Source organism: Miniopterus schreibersii (genome assembly GCF_964146895.1).
Source record: "Miniopterus schreibersii genome assembly, chromosome: 10".
In the NCBI taxonomy this organism is placed as follows: Eukaryota; Metazoa; Chordata; class Mammalia; order Chiroptera; family Miniopteridae; genus Miniopterus; species Miniopterus schreibersii.
In genome coordinates this window covers 32,065,143-32,089,267 of record NC_138110.1, presented here as the reverse complement: position 1 = coordinate 32,089,267, position 24,125 = coordinate 32,065,143, and the positions used below count along the sequence as shown (strand labels likewise).

The 24,125-nt window shown below is 35.4% G+C and overlaps 1 protein-coding gene across 1 annotated transcript in view; it reads right to left on the bottom strand.

The window, feature by feature from the left end:
- CCDC178 (coiled-coil domain containing 178) overlaps positions 1-20,766 on the bottom strand; it is a gene marked incomplete at both ends in the record, with an annotated part of 249,866 nt that extends 229,100 nt beyond the window's left edge. Inside the window, 3 exons of the mRNA XM_081149271.1 lie at positions 3,723-3,862; positions 9,843-9,932; positions 20,709-20,766. Coding sequence (XP_081005397.1) covers positions 3,723-3,862; positions 9,843-9,932; positions 20,709-20,766 — 288 coding nt within the window. The remainder of the gene's footprint in view (positions 1-3,722; positions 3,863-9,842; positions 9,933-20,708) is intronic.
- Positions 20,767-24,125: the final 3,359 nt, after the last annotated feature.

The window sequence follows — 24,125 nt, the reverse complement described above, 5'->3', positions numbered from 1 at the left end:
TCATCGTGTTAGATGATTTTGCACAACTGTAGTCTAATATAAGTGTTCTGAATATGTATAAGGTAGGCAAGGCTAAGCTATGATGTTCAGTAGGTTTAAGTGTATTAAATGCATTTATTGGGATGTAACTCAATTAGGAAGTCAAGGAGCATCTGTACTTTCTCTCTATCCATTCTTTTAAACCATGGTTGCATCCAAATGACTTGAATTGATTAAATAAAGAGAAAAATTTCAATTCAGTAGAGATCACTCCAAATTAAATAAAAGTATGTCTAGTCTAGTAGAATAAGGTGGCAGAAAAAAATTTTAAAACCTAATTTGTATGGGAAGTTATCCAGGCAATTATTAAGCCTATAATATATAGTAAGTGCTTAATTTATTCTGACACAAAGGAAGCCACTGTGACATAAGGAACAAACAAACTATCATGGCTGATCCAAAAAAGATTGATCTTTCACTCCTCTAATGTATTCCATACCCAAAGTAGATGGTAGCTTTTCAATTACTTATAGAGCTTTATCTAATAAAAGATTAAAATGATCCTGGTTAAAAACAAACAAGCATTATTCCAAAAAGAAACTCAATACCCATCAACCTTCGAGCCCCAGCCCCAGGAAACCTTCAACCTGTTTTTTGGTCTCTATATACACTGGCCTATTTTGGTCATTTCATATTAATGGGATCATATAAGGTGCCGTCTTTTTGTGATTATGATAATGGTTACACAACTCTGAAAATACACTAAAAAACACTCAGTTGTTCACTTTAAAAGGCAAACTTTATGGTATATAAACTATCTCAATAAAGCACTGTTTAAAAATCAAGCAGTTTGTGGAGAAGCACGGACAATTTAAACGAAAGTGAAACTGTTGCAAATCAAAAGGAGAGGAAAAACTGCTTGGCCCAGAGAGGACATCACTCTCTCCCTGTCCTTGACCCCACCCTATCCCATCAAAACTGCACTCACTGAGTCCTCAGGAAAAACCTAACTTTATCAGAGAAAGGCATCACTGTGGATTGAACAAAGAAAAATTCAAGAGCACTGTATTTTCAAGATTTGAGGACCTTAGCAGGAGATAAATAAACCTGTACTTGGGCAAACATCCCCTCCTCTGTGCTGGCTGCTGGACACTTCAGGGACCAGACCAGACACTTTTCCAACAACTAGAGGATGAAAACATGAGATTTAAAGTCTTTAGACAGATAATTAAGCCAGTTGCCTGTTTTGACTCCTCACCCAAAAATCCAGAGGAATCAGATAATCTGCTACTCAAAATAAGAATTATTTTGTGCAGCTTTTGATGGGGATTACAATGGAATTTGGGGCCAGCTGGTTATCACTAAGTTGTTTCCTCTGCCTTGTTCTGCCATCTGCATACATAATCCCCCTGGAAACTGGAGTCAGGGGGAGGCCCCCATTGTTCCCCAGAACTAAACAGGTACAAAACAGTGCCTGGGATTGTAGGCAATGAATGAATAAAAGGAAAACGTTAATCTCCTCTCCAAGGTACAATCTGTTGACAACTTTAATTGGGCAGAATGTTTTTAAGTGATAAAAATGTTAAGAAGAAATGCCTTTTATCTGTATTTCATTCAGGCATTCTGGAATCATTAAAATGAACCCAGAGACACACAAAAATTCAATATTTTCTGCAGGATAATTATTCATTTTAAATATTTCTTACACAAGTAACCTTTTTTGTTTGAAATTAGTTTTATGCTTAGGTTAACTAATTTTGAATTGTTATCTATAGGAAAATGTATATAATCTTTCCATAAAAATCTGTATGTGTTTGCCTTTTTGGAAATAAAGATTTTTTCCCCCAAAAATTTATAAGCCATTCTTTAAAGATTTCTTTCAAGTCCTGTTTCCTTAATTTTCTTTTTAAATTTTTCAAGAAGAGTATGAATGTAAAGTTATCTAACTAATATTACCAAAAGTAATGGAAAGCTCTTTTCTCATTTTAGTAGGTCAGTCAGAAAACAAAATAATCTGTAAAGAAGATAGGCAGCTACCAGTTCATTCTCAAAATATTAATTCAAATATAGATAACTAAATGTCTAATCAATAATTGTGGTGACCTAAACAAAAAATAGAACAAAAGAAACTTAAGTTAATATACTCTATTAACCAGTTCAACACCAGCAAATCTAACTACTGAATATACAGTCAAAAAATAAAATAAAATGTTTTTAATTTAGATAAATAGAGTCTATAATAGGTCTTGAAATTTAAAAAATATTCTGAGTATATATTTCATAATAAATTAGATAAAGTTTATATGTATATCACATTTATTTATTTGCAAACAAATTATGTTATTATTACAGCTTTTGTCTAGAAATGTGTTTATCTGACAGTGTTATTTTGTGTGTTTCATTTGTCAAAAATGCTAACTAACACTATGTTAATGAGAATTAAGGCTCTTTTTTGCCCTTTGGGGTCATAAAATAGAGACTGAAATGGGCTTTGGGGTCAGATGAAACTCAGTTCAAATTCCAACTCTAATGCTTACTACCTGTGCAATGACGTATGAATTACTTAATTTGCCTAAGTCTTAGAATTTTCACCAGTAAAGTAGGATTCCTGTAAAGGACAAACACAAAAATATATATTTATTAAGTGCCTAGAGAATAGCAGATGTTTGATAAATGTAGCTCTTACTATATTAGGTGGAGAGGTGCCTCAGACGTATCTGGAAAGCAAAGGCTCTGCTTCAGGTCCTCATTTATTTTTTCATTCAAAGGACATTTAGTGAGTGCCTACTATGTATTAGGCTCTTAGGTAGGCCACAGAAGGCAGCATTTACAAAGAAGCAACAGAAATAATATAATACTAATATAGGATCACATAAATAGTATTATAGAAATAATAATAGCAATATATATTGAATGCATGCCATATACTGGCACTTCAACACAGTATCTCCATTCCCATCTAAGGTCACAGAATGTGTGGCTATAAAGCTTGTGATTTTAACAAATGCACTATAATACTTTTCTCGAAGGAAACAAAACCCTAGATCACGCATCACAAGTGGCCCACCAGAACCTTTTCAGAGCTATTCAGTAACAGTGGTGAAGGAAGAGAAGAAGCACAGGTCTCTGGCAAACTCACCCTCCCATTTGCACATTCTAATTGTGCATTAATTGCTCAGAAATACAATCTTAAAAAAAAAGTATGAGGATTTTATCATTTCTAAATCATCCTTTGAAAATATTGAATGTTACAGTGATTTCAAGATTGAACTCCCCTCAAAATAATAAATGCGAATTAACAGTTTAAAAAGACAAAGAAAGAATAATTATATTCCCTTTCAACAGACCTATTAAGTATTTCTTTAGAACAAAATAACTCATTAAAAAGGGCACACTGTCCTTTTATACACCAATGTACTCATCTAATCAGCTTAGTGCCCCAAAAAAGGATGTACATACTATTTAATTTACTAGTCAAGTTGGCTTATGGAAATTACTACTTAGCATGATTGCCTTTGGATAAAGAAGAAATAGGTGTGGGGGGGAAATCTACTTAATGAGGTTGTTTTACCCTTCTGAAGTGAGACTGTCAAAATCATGTCTAGATTAGATAATTATACAACTAAGCAAAGATTCTATAAACTGTTTGAACTATCATAAAAATCAACTTCTTAAGTTAAGTAACATACCCTTATAGGCTTTATAGCGTTTATAATAATGTTAGCATTTTAAATGTCACTTGCCTTTTTCAAATGCTCCTGTATTTTAGACTCCATGTCGTCAATGTGTGAAATCATTTTGTTTACACATGGCGCTGGAATATTTACTAAAGAACAGCTGTGACGTCGACATGGGTAACTAAAGTAAATGCCTTGGTTCACCCCTAAAGATGAAGCAGACAGTGGAAGTTAGTTATCAGTTATATACAGTGTGGTACCTTGATGTTCAGAAAATGCAAAATATTCAGCTTTATTAAACTAATACTCTTAAATATTTTTAACAAATAGGTTGAAAAACATGTCACAACTACAGAATGAACCTTCTCCAAATTTAAAAGCTAAGATGATCATTTATGACTTAAAATGTAACAAATAAAAATGAACCAAAGAAGCACGAATAAATCTTCAAAGTTAAAAACTTTAAGTGTCCCATAGCATTATAAACTAACCATTGGGGGTGGAGGGAAAGTAAAGAAAAATGGCAGAAAACATAATAATCCATTTGTTTCTAATAAATCCTAAATCGATTTAAAAATGACTTTGAAATATATTTTAAATTCTCCTGTCAAAGAGATTCCGCATCTTCCAATGTAAATAATATCCAACCACTCATGCATTGAAGGATTTCTTCCTTAAATCCAGCATGAGTTTCTCTTGCTGAAGAAAATAATACCAGGTCCCCTTCATCCTCATAATAACCTCATTTTCCACCTTCCATTTCTGAAAATTGGAGTCTCTTACAAAGAGTGATTGATGTTCTCACTATAGCATTCAAGTTGTACTCATCATAAAATCCACTCAGTCTGATGTGCCTCAATGATTCTAATCCTGGCATGTCCTGAATCAACTGAAGGTTGCAGAAGCACAGCAAAGTTGTCCATGAAACTCCACCAAAGTGCTTACTTGCAGTCCTGTTGTGTCTAAGGGCTCTACTGGGCTGGAATAGAGCTGCAGTTACTGATCTTAAATGCAAAACACAAAACAGGCTTGGTGCCTCAATGAGAACAGTGAGATGACCTCATTTCAGTTGACCTTGAGAAACAGAGGTAATGCTATTGCCCACGGACTGCGCCTTTTGTTTCAATGCCAGCCTATAGAGATGGTACAAATTTTAGATATCTTCATTTAAACTGAGATCTTTTAAATGAAGTCTCCTCCAAAAACACAACTTCTGTGAAAATGGCATATGTTTCATTCATAAATAAAAATTTTTACTCTATCCCATGTATATGAATATATGTGTGTCTATATATATACACATATACACATTATCTTGATTACGTGAGGAAAACTAAGGCTTAGAGAAGTTCTATAACATGTCCAATTCCACAGAACTGGTAGTGGGAGAGCTGGTACTTGAATGATATCTTGCTGGCCATAGAGTGTAAGCTATTCTTCAAAGGTTGTTTTTATATTTTTTAAAATGTGGCAAAGGGAAGCAGTCCTAAAAATATATTTCAGGGCATCTCAAATGTATCACATACCACTTGTTTTTGAATTTTGAAAGTTCCTTCACGATATCAGTTTGCTTTGATCATACTGAACATATATACTTGCTTTGACTATTTTGTGTGTGTTATATCCGTATTTCTTCTTTAGTTCATACACAGATATATACATATTTTCATCTTTGTAATAATCAAAGGACCAAAGTACAAGCTGGTGAAAATTACATATTGATCTCCTATCCAAGTATCTTGATAAGGGCATGTTGCCCTTCCCTCTAGAAATAAAAAGATTTTAATGTACATTTAACTACTAGGCAGTTGTCCTTATACTCAAAACATTTGTTTTGCTTCATAAAATGTAGGGAAAACAACGATAGTAATGACTCATTTAACATTTTTCTGCATGTGCCACTTTCAACCTATTGTGTGAATACTAATTAATTTCCATAGCACCCCTATTACTTGGGATTTACAGTGTACATGTGGTAAAGTGCGGAAAATAAAATACTATGAAGTTAAATTTTGCACTAAAATTCTGTAACACTTGGCATCATAAGCAGCACAAGGTAGAATCAGAATTCTGGAGTTCTTACTGCTGTTTTTATCCTAATGCATGGTATAAGTTAAAAGTTTGCTTTGCAGTTCTTTTTAATTTCACCCACCTTAAAAAGACACCTAGATCACTGAACTAGGTGTCCACATTCATTCATTTTTTGACGTGACTGATAACTGTGCTTCCTAAGCAAAAACTACGTAGTCTCTAGCCTTAGATTTCTCATTTAAAAAATGAATGGGTTGGTAGGATGTTATATAAAATGTTTTTCACCTAAAATTCCATGATATAATGAGAATTAATGGTCTTAGTCAAACATTAATTGATAGAGCTGTTCCTGGTGAAGTCTGTGCACAAGTGGTCAGGGTGTTTAAAGAATTAAGCTCCAACAGGACTCATCCTCTCTAAACATCTGCCCAATTCCAACTTCCTTTCTCAGAATCAATATATAAGGGGAAAAATCTCCCTGGATCTAAGCCAGAGTTGAGGTTTGTTGAGATCCTGCAATGTGAAACTTCCATTGGAGAGAAAATATGGACTGGCTAACTGTGTTGGCAAATGAAATAAAAAAATGCTATGTTCATAAACTGTCAACTCTCCTTGCTCAGTGAATTTGATGTTTGCATAATTTATTCACCTAGCCATAATAATTTAACATGCATTTGAAATTTTAGATGGTAAAATTAAAATCGTACCAGTGGATATGGGGAATGGGTGGAGTGATACTGACTACAGAGAGCATGAATGAACTTTCTGGAAAGATGGAAAATTCTATATTCTAAGATAATAGTAAAATAAATGTGTATATTTGTCAAAAGTCATTGACTTGTGTACGTACTTGAAGTGAGTGAACTATAGTGTACTTAAATTTTACCTCAAAAAAATTTGTTTTATAAAAAGACCACTAACCATACCCTAGTAACAGAATTCAAAAACTTCCTATCAGATTCTCCATCTCTTTTAACTCTTTATATAGCACAGAACAGAGTAGACAACCCTTCCCTGGAATGTTCTTTACTTTAATAGCTTTCTCTCACTTCTTCATTGCCTATTTCTCCTTATAGGCATGACTCTTGGTTAAGAATTAATTTTCACTTAGTCATCTCCTCTAAGTGCTTAACTCCCAACTAAACATCTTTACACTTAACTTTACCCTGAACTCCTTGTCAAAATGTACAACTCTTCCAAAACATCCTTCCTAGAGCCTGACCCTTCACAGAGAGTGACCCTAGCACTGAATGTAGGAAAGGGGAGGTGGGACCTGGGGGATGCTTTGCAGGATGAGAGGATGGAAGTTAAAATTAGAATGTACCCACTGAGAAGTTGATATACCACAAACAAGGAAATAAAGAAATTCATGATGCCTGTAATCTAACCTGTCAAAGCCAGAAAGACTACGGGGGGGGGGGGGGGCATTCCTATCATCTGGCATAGAGCTATAAAAGATAAGGGAGACATACAGAGAGAGCTCCAGGACAGGAAGGTTCTGATACATTGCAAGCAATGAGAATGGTGCCTGCCAGAGTGGATAATCAGGAACTATTTGGCAAGTAAAGCACTGATGGGAGAGTAAAGATATACGAAGACAAAACTTTTGATTACAGGCCTGCCTCCAATCTACTTAGTATTAAACATTTGGACTTTTTCAAGGCCAACAAGCCAAAGGTAGTCCAGAGGAGACATCTATTTGCAAAGCCAGTATTTCTAAAACTAAACTCATCTTTGTTCCACTCAAACTTCTTTCCTTTCTTACTTTTCTGTTCCCATTATCAAAGTGTGCAACAGTTAAATCATTGTTGAACCCTCTTTTCATTCATGTTGCTATATTAATATAGTATCAAATCTTAATCCTTTATAATGTCTTCAATGCCTATCTTTCATAGCCATTGATCCTTCGTAAATTAAGCCCTTATGCCTTAAGCTGGACTATAATGGTAAGGTAATCAGTCTCCCTATTTCCTCCCGTAACCAAATAATTCTGCATAGCAGACTCATATTTCCAAGCAAAGGATTTGGTTATGTAACATCTCTACTCAAATATATATAGGGCTAGAGACTGAGAAATAAAGGTCACACTCTTGAGCCTGAAATTCAAATGCTTCTTGACTATACCTTAATCATTTCTAGCTTTATTTTAAGCAATTAGTTTTTTTTACATTTCTCAATCTTTCCTATGCTGTAGTCAAAGTAATCTATTTTTTCCATATTTTGTGCTGTTTCATCACTGTTATTTGACTCATTCTGTTCTTCTTGCTTAAATACCCTCCTTACTTTTCATATACGAACGTATCCTTCAATGTTCAGTTCAAATCGGTCCTTATACATTACAGTTCTCCTAATCCTTGGTATTACTCAAAACACTGAAGGTACTTCTTGCCCATACTATTTGTTTGTGTACTACTGTGACACCACAATTTACAATAAATAATATGTATTTGGCCTTTGTCTTGTTTTTGGCACCAAGCTCCTAAAAGCCTTGGAATTTCCTAAATGAGAGCCCTAAAGGCGTCCTTCATTGCGTTAATGAGATGACTTTGGACCCCCACCTAAGGGTAGGGGCTGGTTGCCAGGAGAACTAACCATGTGATTGGAAAATTAAAACTTTCAATCCCATCCCCAACCTCTGAGGAGGACAGAAGGGCTGGAGGTTGGGTCAATCACCAATGGCCAATGATTTAATAAAACACACCTATGTAGTGAACCTTCCATAAAAATTCAAAAGGACAGGGTTCAGAGAGCTTCCAGTTATTGAACATATCGATATTTAGGGAGAGTGGTGTGCCCAGAGAGGGCATAGAAGCTTTGCACCCCTTCCTCATTTGTGAATGTACACATTGCACCATCTCTTCCTCATACCTTGCCCCATGAATCTCTTCCATCTGGCTGTTGCTGAGTTATATCCTTTTATAATGAACTGGTAAACTAGTACATAAAATGTTTGAGTTCTGTAAGCCACTCTAGCAAATTAATCAAACCCAAGGGGAGGGGGTGTTTATTAAAACCTCCAATCCACAGCAGTTGGTCAGAAGCTCAGGTGAAACCCGGGATTTCCACTGGTATCTGGAGTAAAGGAGGGGCAGTCTTGTAGGACTAAGCCCTCAACTTGTGGGATCTGATGCCATCTCCAGGTAGATGGTGCCAGAACTGAGTTGAATTCTAGGACACCCAGCTGGTTTCCAAGAAATGCTTGGAAACCCCATGCTCACACATTGGAATAGAGTACAGAAATTTTAACTATCTTGTGCCATCTCTGTTCTTCCACATAATTCTTTTCTAATTTGTAATAATTAGTATATAGTTATATTTTATTTCACCTGAGGATTATATACTCCATTTCTCAAATATATATGTATCCTCATAGCACATATACCAGTGTTTTGAATTTACTGGCTCATAAATCAATCATTGATAATTTTTTTAAAAATGTCCGAAACCACCTATGGTTCATAACTAACTATCAGCAATAAACTCTAAGCCAGAACATTAAAATTCTATTCAAGATTTCTACTGGACAGAAATAGATAAATAAATCAAACTGGCAACTTATCCCAATTTTATCCTGTCAAACTGAAAAACTCTAAAGCAAAAATTTACCAGTCAAGATTAAATCAAAACTTAAAAATTTTTTTGGTATAAGTTTTCCACCAGAATGATCTAAGAAACAAATATGAACACCTGTACATCGAATGTACACACTGCACCATCTCTTTCCACACAGAATATCAGAAACACTTTTAGAGATGTCTTATGGATTCTCGATGAACAATTTCTAATTCTGGATTTCACACCCCCAAAACATAAGTCCTTCTTTTTTTCCTTTTGTAAGACATATCCTCATTAAACTGGAAAGTTTCTAGCACCTGCCAGTCCTGGCATGAGCAATAGAGAATATGTTTATTTTTGAAATTAATATATTTGTGAAATTATAAACAATTCTAATAAACCAAATTGTAATTAACAATATATTATTAATAAAGTATACTATAATATTGTATTCTTAATATTATATATAAGTACTTTGTTAACTACTAATTGATATTTAGGGTTTATTTCTCAATAAAAATAATATTGACATCACAAACTAATGAGTGAATATAAATATAGTTTACATAGGTAACTATACAATTTACATTCAGTCCTCACCTTCAGTGTTTGTCATTTTATTTTCATAAAAAATCTCAACAGCTTCCTTGGGGGCGCCAAAAGGAACCAATGCTTGTGATGTGGCATTATCTTTTTAGAAGAAAACAAAACTTTTAGAAAGCAGTTAATATAAATTTTTTAAATAATTAATGCACAAAACTATGTTGTGAAAGTGTTGTCCTTGAAAAAGCAACAATAATACAAACATTAACCAAAACTCACAGTAGAATATCTTCAGATGTTTCTCTGTGTTATTCAATTGGCTTAGTTCTTACAAAAAGGTATTCAAAATAGCATACAGCTATTAATAGCAAACAGAGACCAATCAGAGTGATGTCAAAATAGTGGAGTAGGATATTGCTACTCAAATAACTATTATAATACATAGGAATGATTTAAATTTATCTAAAAATAATGGCCAAATAAAACTGATACAGAAAAAACAGTAAATAAAATATATACATTTCTTTCCCAAGAAAGAAAATTTAATGTGACCAAATTATGAAGGAATCTAGAACTTAAGCTAAACAGTTATAAAGTCTTAACCTAAAAAGTTACTATTTTAGAAATTAAAGCTGTAGTTAATAAATATTTATGTGTGTGTATAATAATACAGCACATCTAATTTAAAAAGCAATGCATTTTTAACATAAAGAAAAATTTAGAGAAAAAATAGAGATTTTAACTCACCCTCATTTCTGTGCATATGAATCTCAGACTAACCAAATTTATATAGATCTGATTAATACAATATGACAAATTTGATAAACATATTAGGAATTCCACAGAGATACATGATTTTAACTGTAATACAACTTTAGGAAAAGTGAAGCTAGCTCAGGCAACAGTAACTCAAAAAATGTAACAAATAGAAACTAACTACATTAACCAATTTACTCTACAATTAGAAATGTCACATAAAATTAATTCAAAAGTACTTTGAAATTTTAATGTGTATTTCCAAATAACAAATGCATCAAAGAATAATTCTATGTCATAAGGTTTTCATTTAAAAATGAAAAACACTTTGTAAAAAAAAAAAGGCTTAATAAACTGAAAATCAACAACTTAAATCCATCAGGAAATTTAAATCACAATGCAAACTAAACCACACAAAAAAACAGAGAGACAGAGGCAAATATAGAGAATCATAGCTTTCTGGGAGTAGAAGTTGCTGAAGCCAAGAAAGGGCAGAAAATTTTGAACTGTTATTGATGAACTGCTGTGGGCTGTGCGAACTAGCCTGTGGATTAAAAGTTCCTGGGAACCAGCTTTAGAGGGTCACTCACACCTTCATTAGTTTTATTCCCAGGAGGTTCATCAGGTTCTCACAGTAAACAGTAGAAAAATATTATTTCCTGCTTTCAGAAAGAGAAGGGGGAAAGTAACTTTTGAATTATGCCCAGGGTGAAAAATAACCATTTCCAAAATGGCTATGGGCTATGCCCAGAGTTCTATTTTCCACCTGCCTGCAAAGGAAACTAATCTAAAGGAGCCTAACTGATGTAGGGAAGGGACTCCAACCCTCCCCCAGCCTTCTTGTCACATTTAATGTGGAAAAAGACAAAGAAGCATTACATAACATTATGCATTTGTCAAAACCCACAGAACTATACCATGTAAAGAACAAGCTTGGCAGGCCGGCCAGCGTGGCTCAGTAGCTGAGCATCAACCTATGATCCAGGAGATTGTGGTTCGATTCCTGGTCAGGGCACATGCCCAAGTTGCAGGCTCCATCCCCAGTGGGGGTAGTGCAGGAGGCAGGCGATTGATGACTCTCTCTCATCATTGATGTTCCTATATTTCTCTCTCCCTCTCCTTTCCTCTCTCTGAAATCAATAAAATACATATTTTAAAAAACTAGCCCTAGTGTAAAATATGGACTTTAGTTCACAATAATTTATCAAGTCTAACAAATAAACAACACTAATAAAAGATGTTAATAATACTTGAAACTAAGGGGGCAGACAGTGGATATGTGGGAACTCTATACTATCTGCTAATTTTCGGTAAACCTGAAACTACTTTAAACATTAAAATGTATTAATTTAAAAAATCAATCAATAGAAATACTCCCTGAGGAAATCCAGATTTTGGGTTCACCAGTCAATTACTTTACATCATCTGTTTTAAATATGTTCAAAGAGCTAAGAAAAGCATGTCTAAAGAAAATGTTAAAGGTATGAGAGTGACATCAAATAGAGAGTATCAGTAAAAAGACAAAAGTAAAATGGAACCAAGTAGATATTATGGAGTCAAAAACTATAATAAGTGAAATGAAAGTTTCACTAGAGGGGCTCAATAGCTACTTTGAGACAGCAGAGAAAGATCAATGAATTTACTGAAAGGTCAGCTGAGACCACCCAGTCTGACGAACAGAAGGAAAAAAAGAGAAGCAAAATGAATAGAGCCTGAGAGACTCTCTGGCAACATCAAGCGCACCACCACAGGCCTAGCAGGAGCCAGAGAAAGAGGGAAGGGAAAAAGCAGTAGAAAGACTACTTTAAGAAACAATGATTAAAATATTCCAAATGCGATGACGAACAATTTATACATCCAGGAAACTCAAGGAACTCCAAGTAGAATGAACAAAATTAGACACTTCATCACTATCTTGAAAGCAGTGAGAGGCAGAAATAAATCACTCACAAGGAATCATCAATAAAATCAAAGGTGGTTTATGAATAGACACCGTGGAGCCAGAGGGAACAGAATGAGACTTTTTTCATGCTGAACAAAATAAAATAAAAAATTCAACCAAAACTTTTAATCAGGCAAAACCACCCTTTAAAAATGAAGAAAAAAAATAAGACATTTATAGATAAACAAAAACTGATAGGTTTTCACCAGCAGACTTGCCTATAAAAATTAAAGGAGTCATTCAGGTTCAAATGAAAATAGTACCTTGAGTCTTCATTAAAGAATGACTAGTGCCCTAGCCAGTTTGGTTCAGTGGTCAGAGCATCTGTCCGTGGACCAAAGGGTCTCGAGTCTGATTCTGGTTAAGGGCACAGACCGCTGTTGCAGGCTCAGTCCCACCCCCGGTTAGGGAGTATGTGGGAGGCAACCAATCTATGTGTTTCTCACATCGATGTCTCTCTCTCTCTCTCCCTTCTACTCTCTGTGAAAAGCAATGGAAAAAATATCCTTGGGTGAGGATTTAAAAAAAAAAGGGGGAAGGAAAAAATAGCATAGTGCTAAGAAGAAAGGTAACTGTGCATTACATATTAGTTAAATATAAAATCAATATCAATGTATTTTTGTAACTTTTTTCTCTATTTGATTTAAAATATAACTTTAGAAAGCAATAATTTAAAATCTACAGTAGTGGGCACAAATGTAGAAAGATAATTTGTGACAATAACAGCAGAAGGAAAGCTGAAATAAAGTATAAAGAAGCAAAGTTTATGTTTAATATTGAAATTACATTATTATTAATCTGAGATTGTTATAAATTATGTCAATTGTAACCCCCAGCATAAACCTAAGAAAATAATCCAAAAATATATAGTAAGGCAAATGACAAGGGAATTAAAATGGTACACTAGAAAATATCTTTTTATTATATGAAGGGACAAAGGCAAAGAAAGCCATGAGACATCCAGAAAAAAAATTCAGTGGCAGTTTTAAGTGCTACTTTTAACAAGTTAAGCTAAATATAAATGGATTAAACTCTCCCATCAAAAGTCAGACATTGGAAGAATTCAAAAACACACTTTAGATTCAAAGACAAAATAGTTTGAAAGTAAAAGGATGTTAAAGATATACCATGCAAACAGTATATAAGAGAGCTGGAGTAGGCATATTAATATCAGGTGAAACAGACTTTAAAGCAAAAATTATTAGTAGAGATAAAACATTTTATAATGATAAAAGGTCAATCTATCAGGAAGCTTTAACAATTATAAACATATACAAACCTAACAAATCTTTAAAATACATGAACTGACATAACTGAAGGAAGAAACAGACAATTCAACAATAAAATGGGAGACTTCAACTGCCCCCTTTAAATAATGGACACAACTAGAAAGAAGTTAGACAAATAAATAGCAGACTTTAAAATACCGTAAATCAACTGTACCTAAGAAACAACTAGAGAATATTCCACCAAGTGCAGAAAACATGTTTTTTAAAGTTTATATGAAACATTCTACATAATAAAGCATATAATAAGCCATAAACAAGTTTCAATGTATTCGAAAGAGTTGAGACCATACAAAGTAACTCCTCAGAACGCAACACTGAAAATAGAAATCAATGACCACAGAAAATTTGGGAAATTCTCAAATGTGAATTTTACACACAACTCTGAGTAAGCAATGAGTCAAAGGAAAAAATTACAAGATAAATTGAAAAATACTTCAAGATGAATGAGAACAAAACTATAACACACCTAAACTTACGCAGCATAGTGAAATCACTGCTCAGAGGGAAATTTATAGTTGTATATATCTACATTTAAAAAGAAGTAAGACTCAAATAAATACATTAGTCTCCCATCCTAAAAAAAAAAGTACAGCGAACTAAGTCCAAAGCAAACAGAGGAAGGAAATAACAAATATTAGAGTAGGGACAAATGAAATGGAGAATAGCAAAACGTAAGGGAAATAAACAGAACCAGAAGGTATTTCTTTGAAAAGATTAACTTAATTGACAAAACTTTAGCTTGACTAACCCAGTGGGGTATGGGGGGAGGAAAAAAACAAACGATACTGGAAGTACTAAAACCAAGAATGAAAGGATATTACTAACTACCTTACAGAAAGGCTTATAAGGAAATACTATATACAACATTATACCAACGAATTAAATAAACTAGATGAAATGGACAAATTCCTAGAAAGCAATAAACTATCAAAACTGTCTCAAGAAAAAAATAGAAAATCTGAATAGAACTGCAACAAGAAATTAAAGTAATAAAAATTCATCCTACAAAGAAAAGTCCTTGACCAAATGGCTTCATTGGTGAATATTACCAAACATTTAAAGAATTAACACTGATGCTTCATAACTTTTGCCAAAAAGATAGAAGAGGAGGGAACATTTGCAAATTCATTTTATGAGCCCCATATTACAATGACACCAAAACCAAATCACAAGAAAATAAAATTATACACAAAATATCCCATATGAACACGGATACAAAAATCATCACAAAATACTAGAAAGCCAAATCAGTAGCATGTAAAAAGTATTATACACCATGTCCAAGTAAGATTCATCCCAGAAATGTTCAACATATGAAAATCAATCAGTGTCATACACCATATTAAGAAAAAGAAAAACACACACAATCATTTCAATAGATGAAAAAAATGTAGTTCACAAAATTCAATCTCATTCGTGGTAAAAGCACACAACAAAATAGGAACAGAAAGAAACTTCCTCAACGTGATAAAGGACCTTTGTGAAAAATCCACAGCTAACATATTTTATGGTAAACAATGAAAGTTTTCCCCTAAGATCAGGAAAAAAGACCAGCACTTTGCCAAATCTATTCAATATTGTTCTGGAGATTCAAGCTGGAGTAATTAGGAAAGAAAATGAAATAAAAGAAAACCAAAAGTAAAATTAAATAAAAGGCATCAAAAAAATAAAATACTTAGGAATTAATTTAATAAAAGAAAATGCAAGACTTGTTTACTGAAATCTATAAAACTTTGTTGAAAACAATTAAAAACTCAAATAAACAGAAAGATATCTTGTGGACTGTAAATGATAATATATTTTTTTTTTAATATATTTTTATTGATTTCAGAGAGAGGAAAGGAGAGGGAGCGAGAGAGATAGAAACATCAATGATGAGTCATTGACCAGCTGCCCAGCTGGCAACCTAGGCATGTGCCCTGACCGGGAATCGAACCCTGATCGCCTGGATCCTAGGTCGACACTCAACCGCTGAGCCACGCCCGGCCGGGCTGGAAATGATAATCTTAAAATGCCAAAACTCCTCAAATTGATCTACAGATTCAATGCAAGTCTTATCAAGTTCCAATAGTTTTGTTTTTTGCACAAATTTTTAAACTGATCCTAATATTCACATGGAAATGCAAAGGGCCCAGGTTAACCAAAATAATTTTGGGGAAAAAAGCACAAAGTTAGAGGAATCGCACTTCCTGATTTCAAAAATTACTACAAATCTGTAATAATCAAGACAGTGTGGTATTGGCATAAGGACAAACATGTAAACCAATGAAACAGAATTGAGATTCCTGAAAGAAACCCTTATCTATAGTCAGCTGTTTTTTACAAGAGTGCAAGACAATTGAATGAAAAAAGAATAGTTTTTCAACAGATGGTAGGACAACAGGATATATACATGTAAAACAATGAATTTTGACTCCTATATATAAAAACTAACTCAAAATGGATCAGAGACTTAAATGCAACTGTTTAAGCTATAAAACTCTTAGTAGAAAACAAAGGGGTAAATATTTGTTATTTGAGATTACGCAACAAGTTAGTTTGATGTAACATCAAAGTAACAAGCGATTTTAAAAATTAGATAAGTTAGCTTCATTAAAATAAAAGATTTTGTGCAAGAAAGGACACTTAAGCAAGTGACACTACAACTCCTACTATGGGCAGAAACATTTGCAAAGCATATATTTGATAAAGGTCTAGTTTCTGGAACGTATAAAGAAGTCTTACAACTGAGCAATACAAATAGACAAATAGCTCAATTTTAAAATAGGCAAAAGATGTGAATATACATTTTTCCAAAGATACACAAATGGCTAGTAAGCACATTTAAAGATCCTCATCGTCATGGATGGACCTTGAGAATATTATGCTAAGCAAAGTAAGTCAGAAAAAGTTAAGAACCATATGATTTCATTCATATGTGGGATATAAAACTAAAAAGTAACAAATGAACAAACAAGAAAAACAAAAAGTCAATAGACACAGACAACATTATGGTGGTTACAAGAGGGAAGGGGGGTGTAGTAGAGGGTAAAGGGGGCAAATATATATGGTGATGGAAGATGATCTGACTTTGGGTGGTGGGCATACAATGCAATATGAAGATCATTTATCCTAGAAATGTACACTTGAAACCTATATAATTTTATTAAGCAATGTCCCCTCAATAAATTTAATGAAAAGATTTAAAAAAACGACTCTCATCATCATTAGTAATTAGGGAAATGAATGCAAATCAAAACCACAATGAGCTGCCACCTCTCACCCAGTAAAATGGCTGATATTGTTTTAAAAAAGTCAAAAACAGAATTTAACAAGTGTCGCCAAAGGTGTGGAAAAAGTGGAATCCTCATATATTGCTATTTGGAATGTAAACTATTGCAGTTGCTTTGAGAAAAAAATTGGCAATAACTCAGAAAGTTAAATATCAAGTTACGAAATGACCCAGCAATTCCCGCCCTAAGTGTATATCCAACAGAAATGAAAACAGATGTCCACATAAAAACTTGTGCTCGAGTTAGCCCTAAAGTGGAAATAACCCAAATATCCACCTACTGATGAATGAAGAATATTTATGCAGTGGAATATTATTCATCCAGAAAAAGGAACCCTGACCAAACTCGAGCTGGAAAGAAGACAGGCACACAACGCCAACTATTTTGCGAATTCATTTATATGCAATGTCCAAAATGGTGTCCCATCCCGCGCGCCCATCCCCACCGGCCACAGAAGTCCCTGCTGAGAGGGCGTTTCTGTTACCTCTGAGACGCTGAAATAACTATCGGGAGACACGGCCTCACGTCCACGCTGCGCCCTGGCAGGCACGTGCGGAGGCGGCCCGGGAACCTGTCCTGCGGGGCGTCCCTGTCGGCACAGTCTCGCGAGGTTTGCCAGCCGAGTGCGAGAACTTGCCGCTGCCATAACACGCGGACGAGGTGCGGGTGCCGCCCAGAGTCCCGCAGGGGATGACGGGGGATGACTGGAAGACCGCCTACAATCTGTCCAGGGCTGGGATGTCGTCGTCCTTCAGCCCTTTGGGGCTGCGTGTCCCCGCCGCAACTTGTCCAGGCAGCTGGTGTTGCCGAAGGGGTTTTCTGGGCAGAATCTGCCAGCAGACGTGCCCCGGAGGAAGGCCTGACAGCCGATGTGGGCCCTCCGGTCCGCACGGCGGCCAAAAGAATGGCGGACGGGCAGGCCCTCTCTGCAAACATGGGGGTGCCCGCCGCCTGGGACTCCTCCAAGACGTGGCCCGCTTCCTGTTCAGGACACAGCGCCGTAGCTGCCACTGACCACGTGTTCCGGACACAAGGTAGTGGGCACCAGGAGGCCGGCCCGCGGTCAGCATATTTGCGCTTGCGCGGGGGAAGCACCCCGCGCGGCCGTGGGGGCCATCTGGGCCGCAACGTGTGCAGCGTCACCTCGTGGACTTGTAAGCGCGCACAAGCCCGGCGCTTTCTTCCCGCACAGCGCCCCCCCACTGGACGTCCTTGGTGCTGCAGGTGAGGATGTGGGGGCAGGTGCCCGCAGCCCCGAAGCATCAGCTCTTGTGAGCCTAGGCCACGTCCCACTCGTACTTCTCTGCCAGGTAGTGGCCCGTTGTCCCCAGCTAGGTCATTGTGGGAGAGCTGTGCCTTCGTGAACATGTCCTTATTGGGGGCACATTCGACTCATTACTGATGGTCTCACGGTAGGAGGTGACCCGTAGGATTTCTTGATAGAAATGCAGGTGAGGCCTCAAGCAGATCTCCCGGTGCAGCTTACCGGCACCTGCGACATGTGCTCCTCGAACAACTTGATGATACCCTGCTTCATGGGGTTGGACTTGGCCAACTAATTCAAGCCCTCCACCTACCTGGGCAGGCCAGCTGGGTTCTTGGCCTCCACAGTAACCCTGACACTGGGGCTTACACTGAACTTCATCACCTGCGTGCTGTGAGCGTGCTTGAAGGTGGTCTTCACCAGGAACTGGTCTAAGTCTGCCAGGCCCGTGACGTTCCCGCAAAGCAGGTAGATTTGTGGTTACGAAGGGCTGGGTGGAGGGAGAATGCGAAGTGACTGCTAATGTTATAGGGCTTCATTAGGGTGTTATGAAAGTGTTCTAGAATTAGATAATGGTGGTGGTTGCACAATATTGTGCTTATTGCAAACATTGAACTGTACGCTTTAGAGAGGTATAAATTTTTATGGTGTGAATTATAACATAATTTTTAAAGGTAAATACCATAGTGCTTATGGTGAGTGCTTTATAGTAAAGCTACATGCAGAGTAAATCTCTATTTAATTTGAGTGTTATATGACAGTCCAATTCTTTTTTTTTTTTTCTTCTTAATTTCTCTGATATGTCAAAGGAAATGTGTAGCTTTAAAAAATTACATTTGAGCCCCTCTGGCGTGGCTGAGCGGTTGAGCATTGACTTGTGACCTAGGAGATCCCAGTTGGATTCCCAGTCAGGGCACATGCTGGGATTGCTGGCTGGATCCCCAGTAGGGGGCATCCAGGAGGCAGCCCATCAATGACTCTTCTCATCATTGATGTTTCTATTTCTCTCTCTCCCTCTCCCTTCCTCTCTCTGAAATAAAATAAAATAAAATAAATTATATTTGAAAATAAAAAATGCTCATAATTAGTGATCTAAGCATCCTAATTAAGAATATGTGGGGTCAAGGAAGGGGAACTAAAGAAAGAAGTGTAATAATATCTGAAATTAATGAAATAGAAAGTAAACCAACAATAGAAAAAACCCTTGAGATAATATAAAAGGTCAGAAATTACTACTTTGAAAAATTTAGCACAAGTGAACACATCTGGCAAAATTTATCGAGACCAAAGAGTAGAAACAGAAGAAACAAATCCAATGTTATGAAAGTAAAGGAGGAATAGCTGCATGCAGAGAAATATATAGATAAGACACTATTAATAATATTGTATCAGTACATTTAAAATTTAACCAAATGAGCACCTATTTAAAAGAAAAAATTATAACTTGCCAATAGTGAATTAAGAATAAATAGAAATATAACCACTAAACATTCTGTATCAATAGTTTAACACCTACCTAAAAATTAAGACATAAGTTCAGCCAAACATTAAAAAAAAATAATTAAAATATTACGTTATTTTTCTCAAAGAATAGACAATGAATAAATGTTCACCAATTCATTTGTAAAGTTATGAACACCTTACTATCAAAACCAGACAAGAAAAATATAAGTAAGAAAACTTAGGGGCCAATTTGCTACGCTTATTCATAATATAATAATTTTGATATCACAATAGTTTCATGATGATTGACACAACATAAGGAAATAATTTAATTTTTTTGGTAAGAAAGATATCATGCTAAATATTATCTGATAAAAATTAATAAAACTTCACACAGTGTGTTTGTGATGTTAATGACAGAGAGTTAGTGACAAAAATTTCCAAAAGTTGGAACATAATTAAGTTTTCAGTACATTATCCAGCAATGATTGCTTTGGGCATAAAAGTTTAAAATCTGTCAAGACATAGTAACAAACACTGAGGCCTGATAAATTCCTAGAATTTCAACATAGATATCTCAGTTCTTTCTTGATGAGCTAAACACTCTCTATAGAGGATGGTGGTTTTACATAGAGGATGGGGAGCTTAATGGAGGAATGATGCCAAAGAGATAGAAATTAATTTTAACTGATAATCATTATTTATGCCAGCATTCCACATATTGGATCTAATGTCATCTAAGTACAAATATCCTAAACTTACTAATCTGGACAGTGGGTTTTTCTTAAACTGACTCACTTCTCTAGCTTATCTCACCTTCCTGATCCCAGTAAGTTTTGGTTTTGTGACCCATGGTCCTGTAGAAAACTACTGCCTTTGCAGCTACTTCCTTCTGTGAGTGATTTGAATTGCATTTACCTATGACCTAGTTTTAAAGAAAATCACAGATAAATTTACCTTTCTTGGTTTGATCATCTCCAGTGGGAGGACTGGAAATTGTCCTATTTTCAGGCATGGTTATTTACAGTATTTTGAGACCTAATTAGAAAGAAAAATATCATGAATCAAAATTAGTTTATATGTAATTTCACTAAAAATTGTCAATTCAAGAACTGATAGTGACAGGATAGCTTTCTAATATTATACGATATAGATATGTAAAAATCAATACTAAGTTATGTATAAAATATAAGGAAATCTAACAATATACTCTTTCTCCTACAAAGACTATTATGATCCTATTTAGGAATACCAAATATGAAAATCCTCATTAAAGAGGGTTCTTTGATCCCCTGCTGGTAACTTAAACAGTCGTCTGACCTGACTACTACTTAACATTCACCATTGTAACTGTGGGCTCAAAGCACTATGGGGATTCTGGAACCTACAATGTTTCATTTCATATGATAAAGTTAAACCTTACTACCCATCTCTTCTTTACTTTCTCTTAGTTCTATTATAGACATTTTGTAATGGAGAAAATCAAACATATACAAAGTTAGAGATAAAAGTGTAATGGACCTCTGTGTGTCCATTAACCAATTTCAGTAATTATCAACTTGGGGCCAATATGAATTCTACACATCTGCCCACTGCCTGGTTTAGCCTACCCTTGATCGTGAGTAAGCAAATCTCAGATATCATAGTATTGCCTTTGTAAATATCTCAAGAATTTTAAGACATAAGCATAATACCAGTAATGTAATTAAGACAATACTGTCTTAATATCGCTAAACAGAGGGTGAGTGTTTCTTTCATTGTCCCATATTTTCTCCTGTTTTAAATTTTTGGAGTAACGATACAAACAAGCATGGCGTTTAATTGAAATGTCTTTTAATTCTCATTTAATCTATGAGTTATCCCTCCTTTTTCCTCTGTAGTTTACCTAGTAGAAATCAAATATTTTGGCCTATAGAGTTTTCCACAGTGCTGACAACCTCACCGTAATATATTTAACAAGTTCCTCCCTTGTATTTCCTGAAAATTGGTATTTATTAGAAATTTAAACTACTGAATGGAAAGATACCAATTCTATAATAAGAACTAATAGTTGCCTCTTTTAATTTGTAGACTTAAAACATTATAGATTTTGGAGATTAGAAATAATTTAGTTCAGTTTTTTATTTTACAAATCAGAAAATCCTGACTGAAATTAATAAATTCATTCAGTGTAAAAAGACTACTTAGGGAAGAGTGGTTGCTATGAAAGAAAACTCTGAATCCAAGTACAGTGCTTTTTTAAATAAATCAATTTACTTCATTGAGACCAACTTATTAAAGGAAAGGAAAGTACATAATTAAATTTTACTTTATATCAACATTTAATTTTTTTTAATTCAATGAAAATTGTAGTTGAAACCTATATTCCTATTTCCTCTTCTACACAGAATTACTAGGAAAAAATATAATAAAACAGAAGAAAATTAATTGTTGCAGGAATGTAGAACTGGGTAAGATGGAAAATGCTTTTACATTTTTTAATAAAAATGCTAATAAAAATCTGGTTAAAGCATATATGTAGGTCAGGATCTGATAGAAGACAGAAATCCAGAGAGGTGAGACCAACATTGAAAGCCACTTTTCCCAGGGTCAGTATCTGACCTGGAAGAGGCAGCTGAGAGCCTGGGCAGAACTTATAACAGACACACAAAATTTTGGAAACAAAAGACAGAATCCAATCCCTGCCAAGCATAGGTGCCCTGGAAAATTAACCCATACCTAGGATCAAGACCCCAGAAGTCTATATCTTGAAAAACAGAATGAAACAAAGTATATGTGAAGATTGTCCCATAGACTGAAGTCCAGCCTCAAATCATTTAGGTGACTCAAAATCTCGCATGAGGGAAGCGAAGTAAGGTGATTCTTGCCCAGCACAAAGTCACAAAGGTACCCCCCCACACAAAGAGACTAGATAACAGAAATCAACAGAAAAGGAAACATAACAGAAACTGACCCAAAGTTACCTAAATAGTGAAGTTTCTTGATATAAATGACTTAACATTTTTTACAAATATAGCATCAAAGTTTTAAATTTCAGAACTCAAATCTATGCAAGTTGATATTGCAGATCTGAAAATAAGTCAGTTACAAGTCTATAAAATATGCAAACTGCTATAACTACAATTCTAAATTCACTGGTTCAATTTAAAAGCCGATATGACGAGACTGAAGAATGAATTAGTGAAACAAGTTTAGATAAAAATCTATCTTGAATGAAGCATGCCGTGATAAAAAGATGGAAAATACAGAAGCAAGCATAAAACTCAATACTAACCTCTGCTTTCAGGAAGATGGGGAGAATACACTTATCCCTATTCCTTCCCTAAGCATAACAAAAAAAACCCTAGGTAATATATGTATATAACAAATATAAGAAGGCTTTTAAAGGTGGGGAGAAGAAAGCAAACTGACTAGGGACCTTAGAGCCAGAGGAGCAATGAGTTGGTGAGTTTTCAAGATTTTCTTTTTGCCTCATATAATCCCATACTTGAAGCTGAAAAAACCAGCAACAAAGAAATTTCCAATGGTGCAGACCAAATAAAGCTCCAGCAAAGCCTGTTCTTTCTACCCAAGGAACCAGAAAAGGGGCAATTCAGCAAGAGTGAATACATTTAGACAATAACCTCTCTACTTCAGCCAAAACCCACAGAAAAAAACTGTGGCCTCACAAAGGTAGAGTGAGGAGCCAAGACTATTTCCACCCTTGCTAGGTTGTAATGAGGCACCCAGATTTTCTGCTAGGGTGGTGTCAGAGTAGGCTTAATAAGAATCCAGGACTTTCATCCCCACTCTCATTGTCAGTGGACACTGTGAGGAGTCCACTCCTACAACTTGCAACAGCTGTAATGAGGTACCGCTTCTCTGCCTCACTGGGGCAGTGTCGCAGCAGACTTAATGGTGAGTCACCTGCTGTGTTAAAGAGGAAATAGGATAAATCCGATTTAAATTTTAATTTACTGTCACCAGTAAACAAACCAAACATATCTGTGCCCTTCATGGCCTCCTTCTGTGCTGCCAATGTAGGGATTTCTCTTTACTGGTTTCTCTTATCCCTCTACCTGTGCTAGGGAGTTCATAACATCCTTCCTCTTACTAGAACTCTCTTTTGTGCTCTTTTCTTAAAACAGTCATTTCTCTTGGCATTCATGAATCACACATTTCTTTCTTTACAACCCCTTTGCAACAAATAGAAAGTCCTTTTAATCCATTGCTGTGATTGCTTATGAAAATCACTTCATCATAGCATCCCCTTCACTCTCTGTTCACTCACTCTACTCTTTTTTTAAATGAGTAATAATTAACATTGTATTATATATTTATAATCTTTTCCTTTACTTTCCTTTTTTTCATTAGTATTCAAAGTCTGTGTTGCTC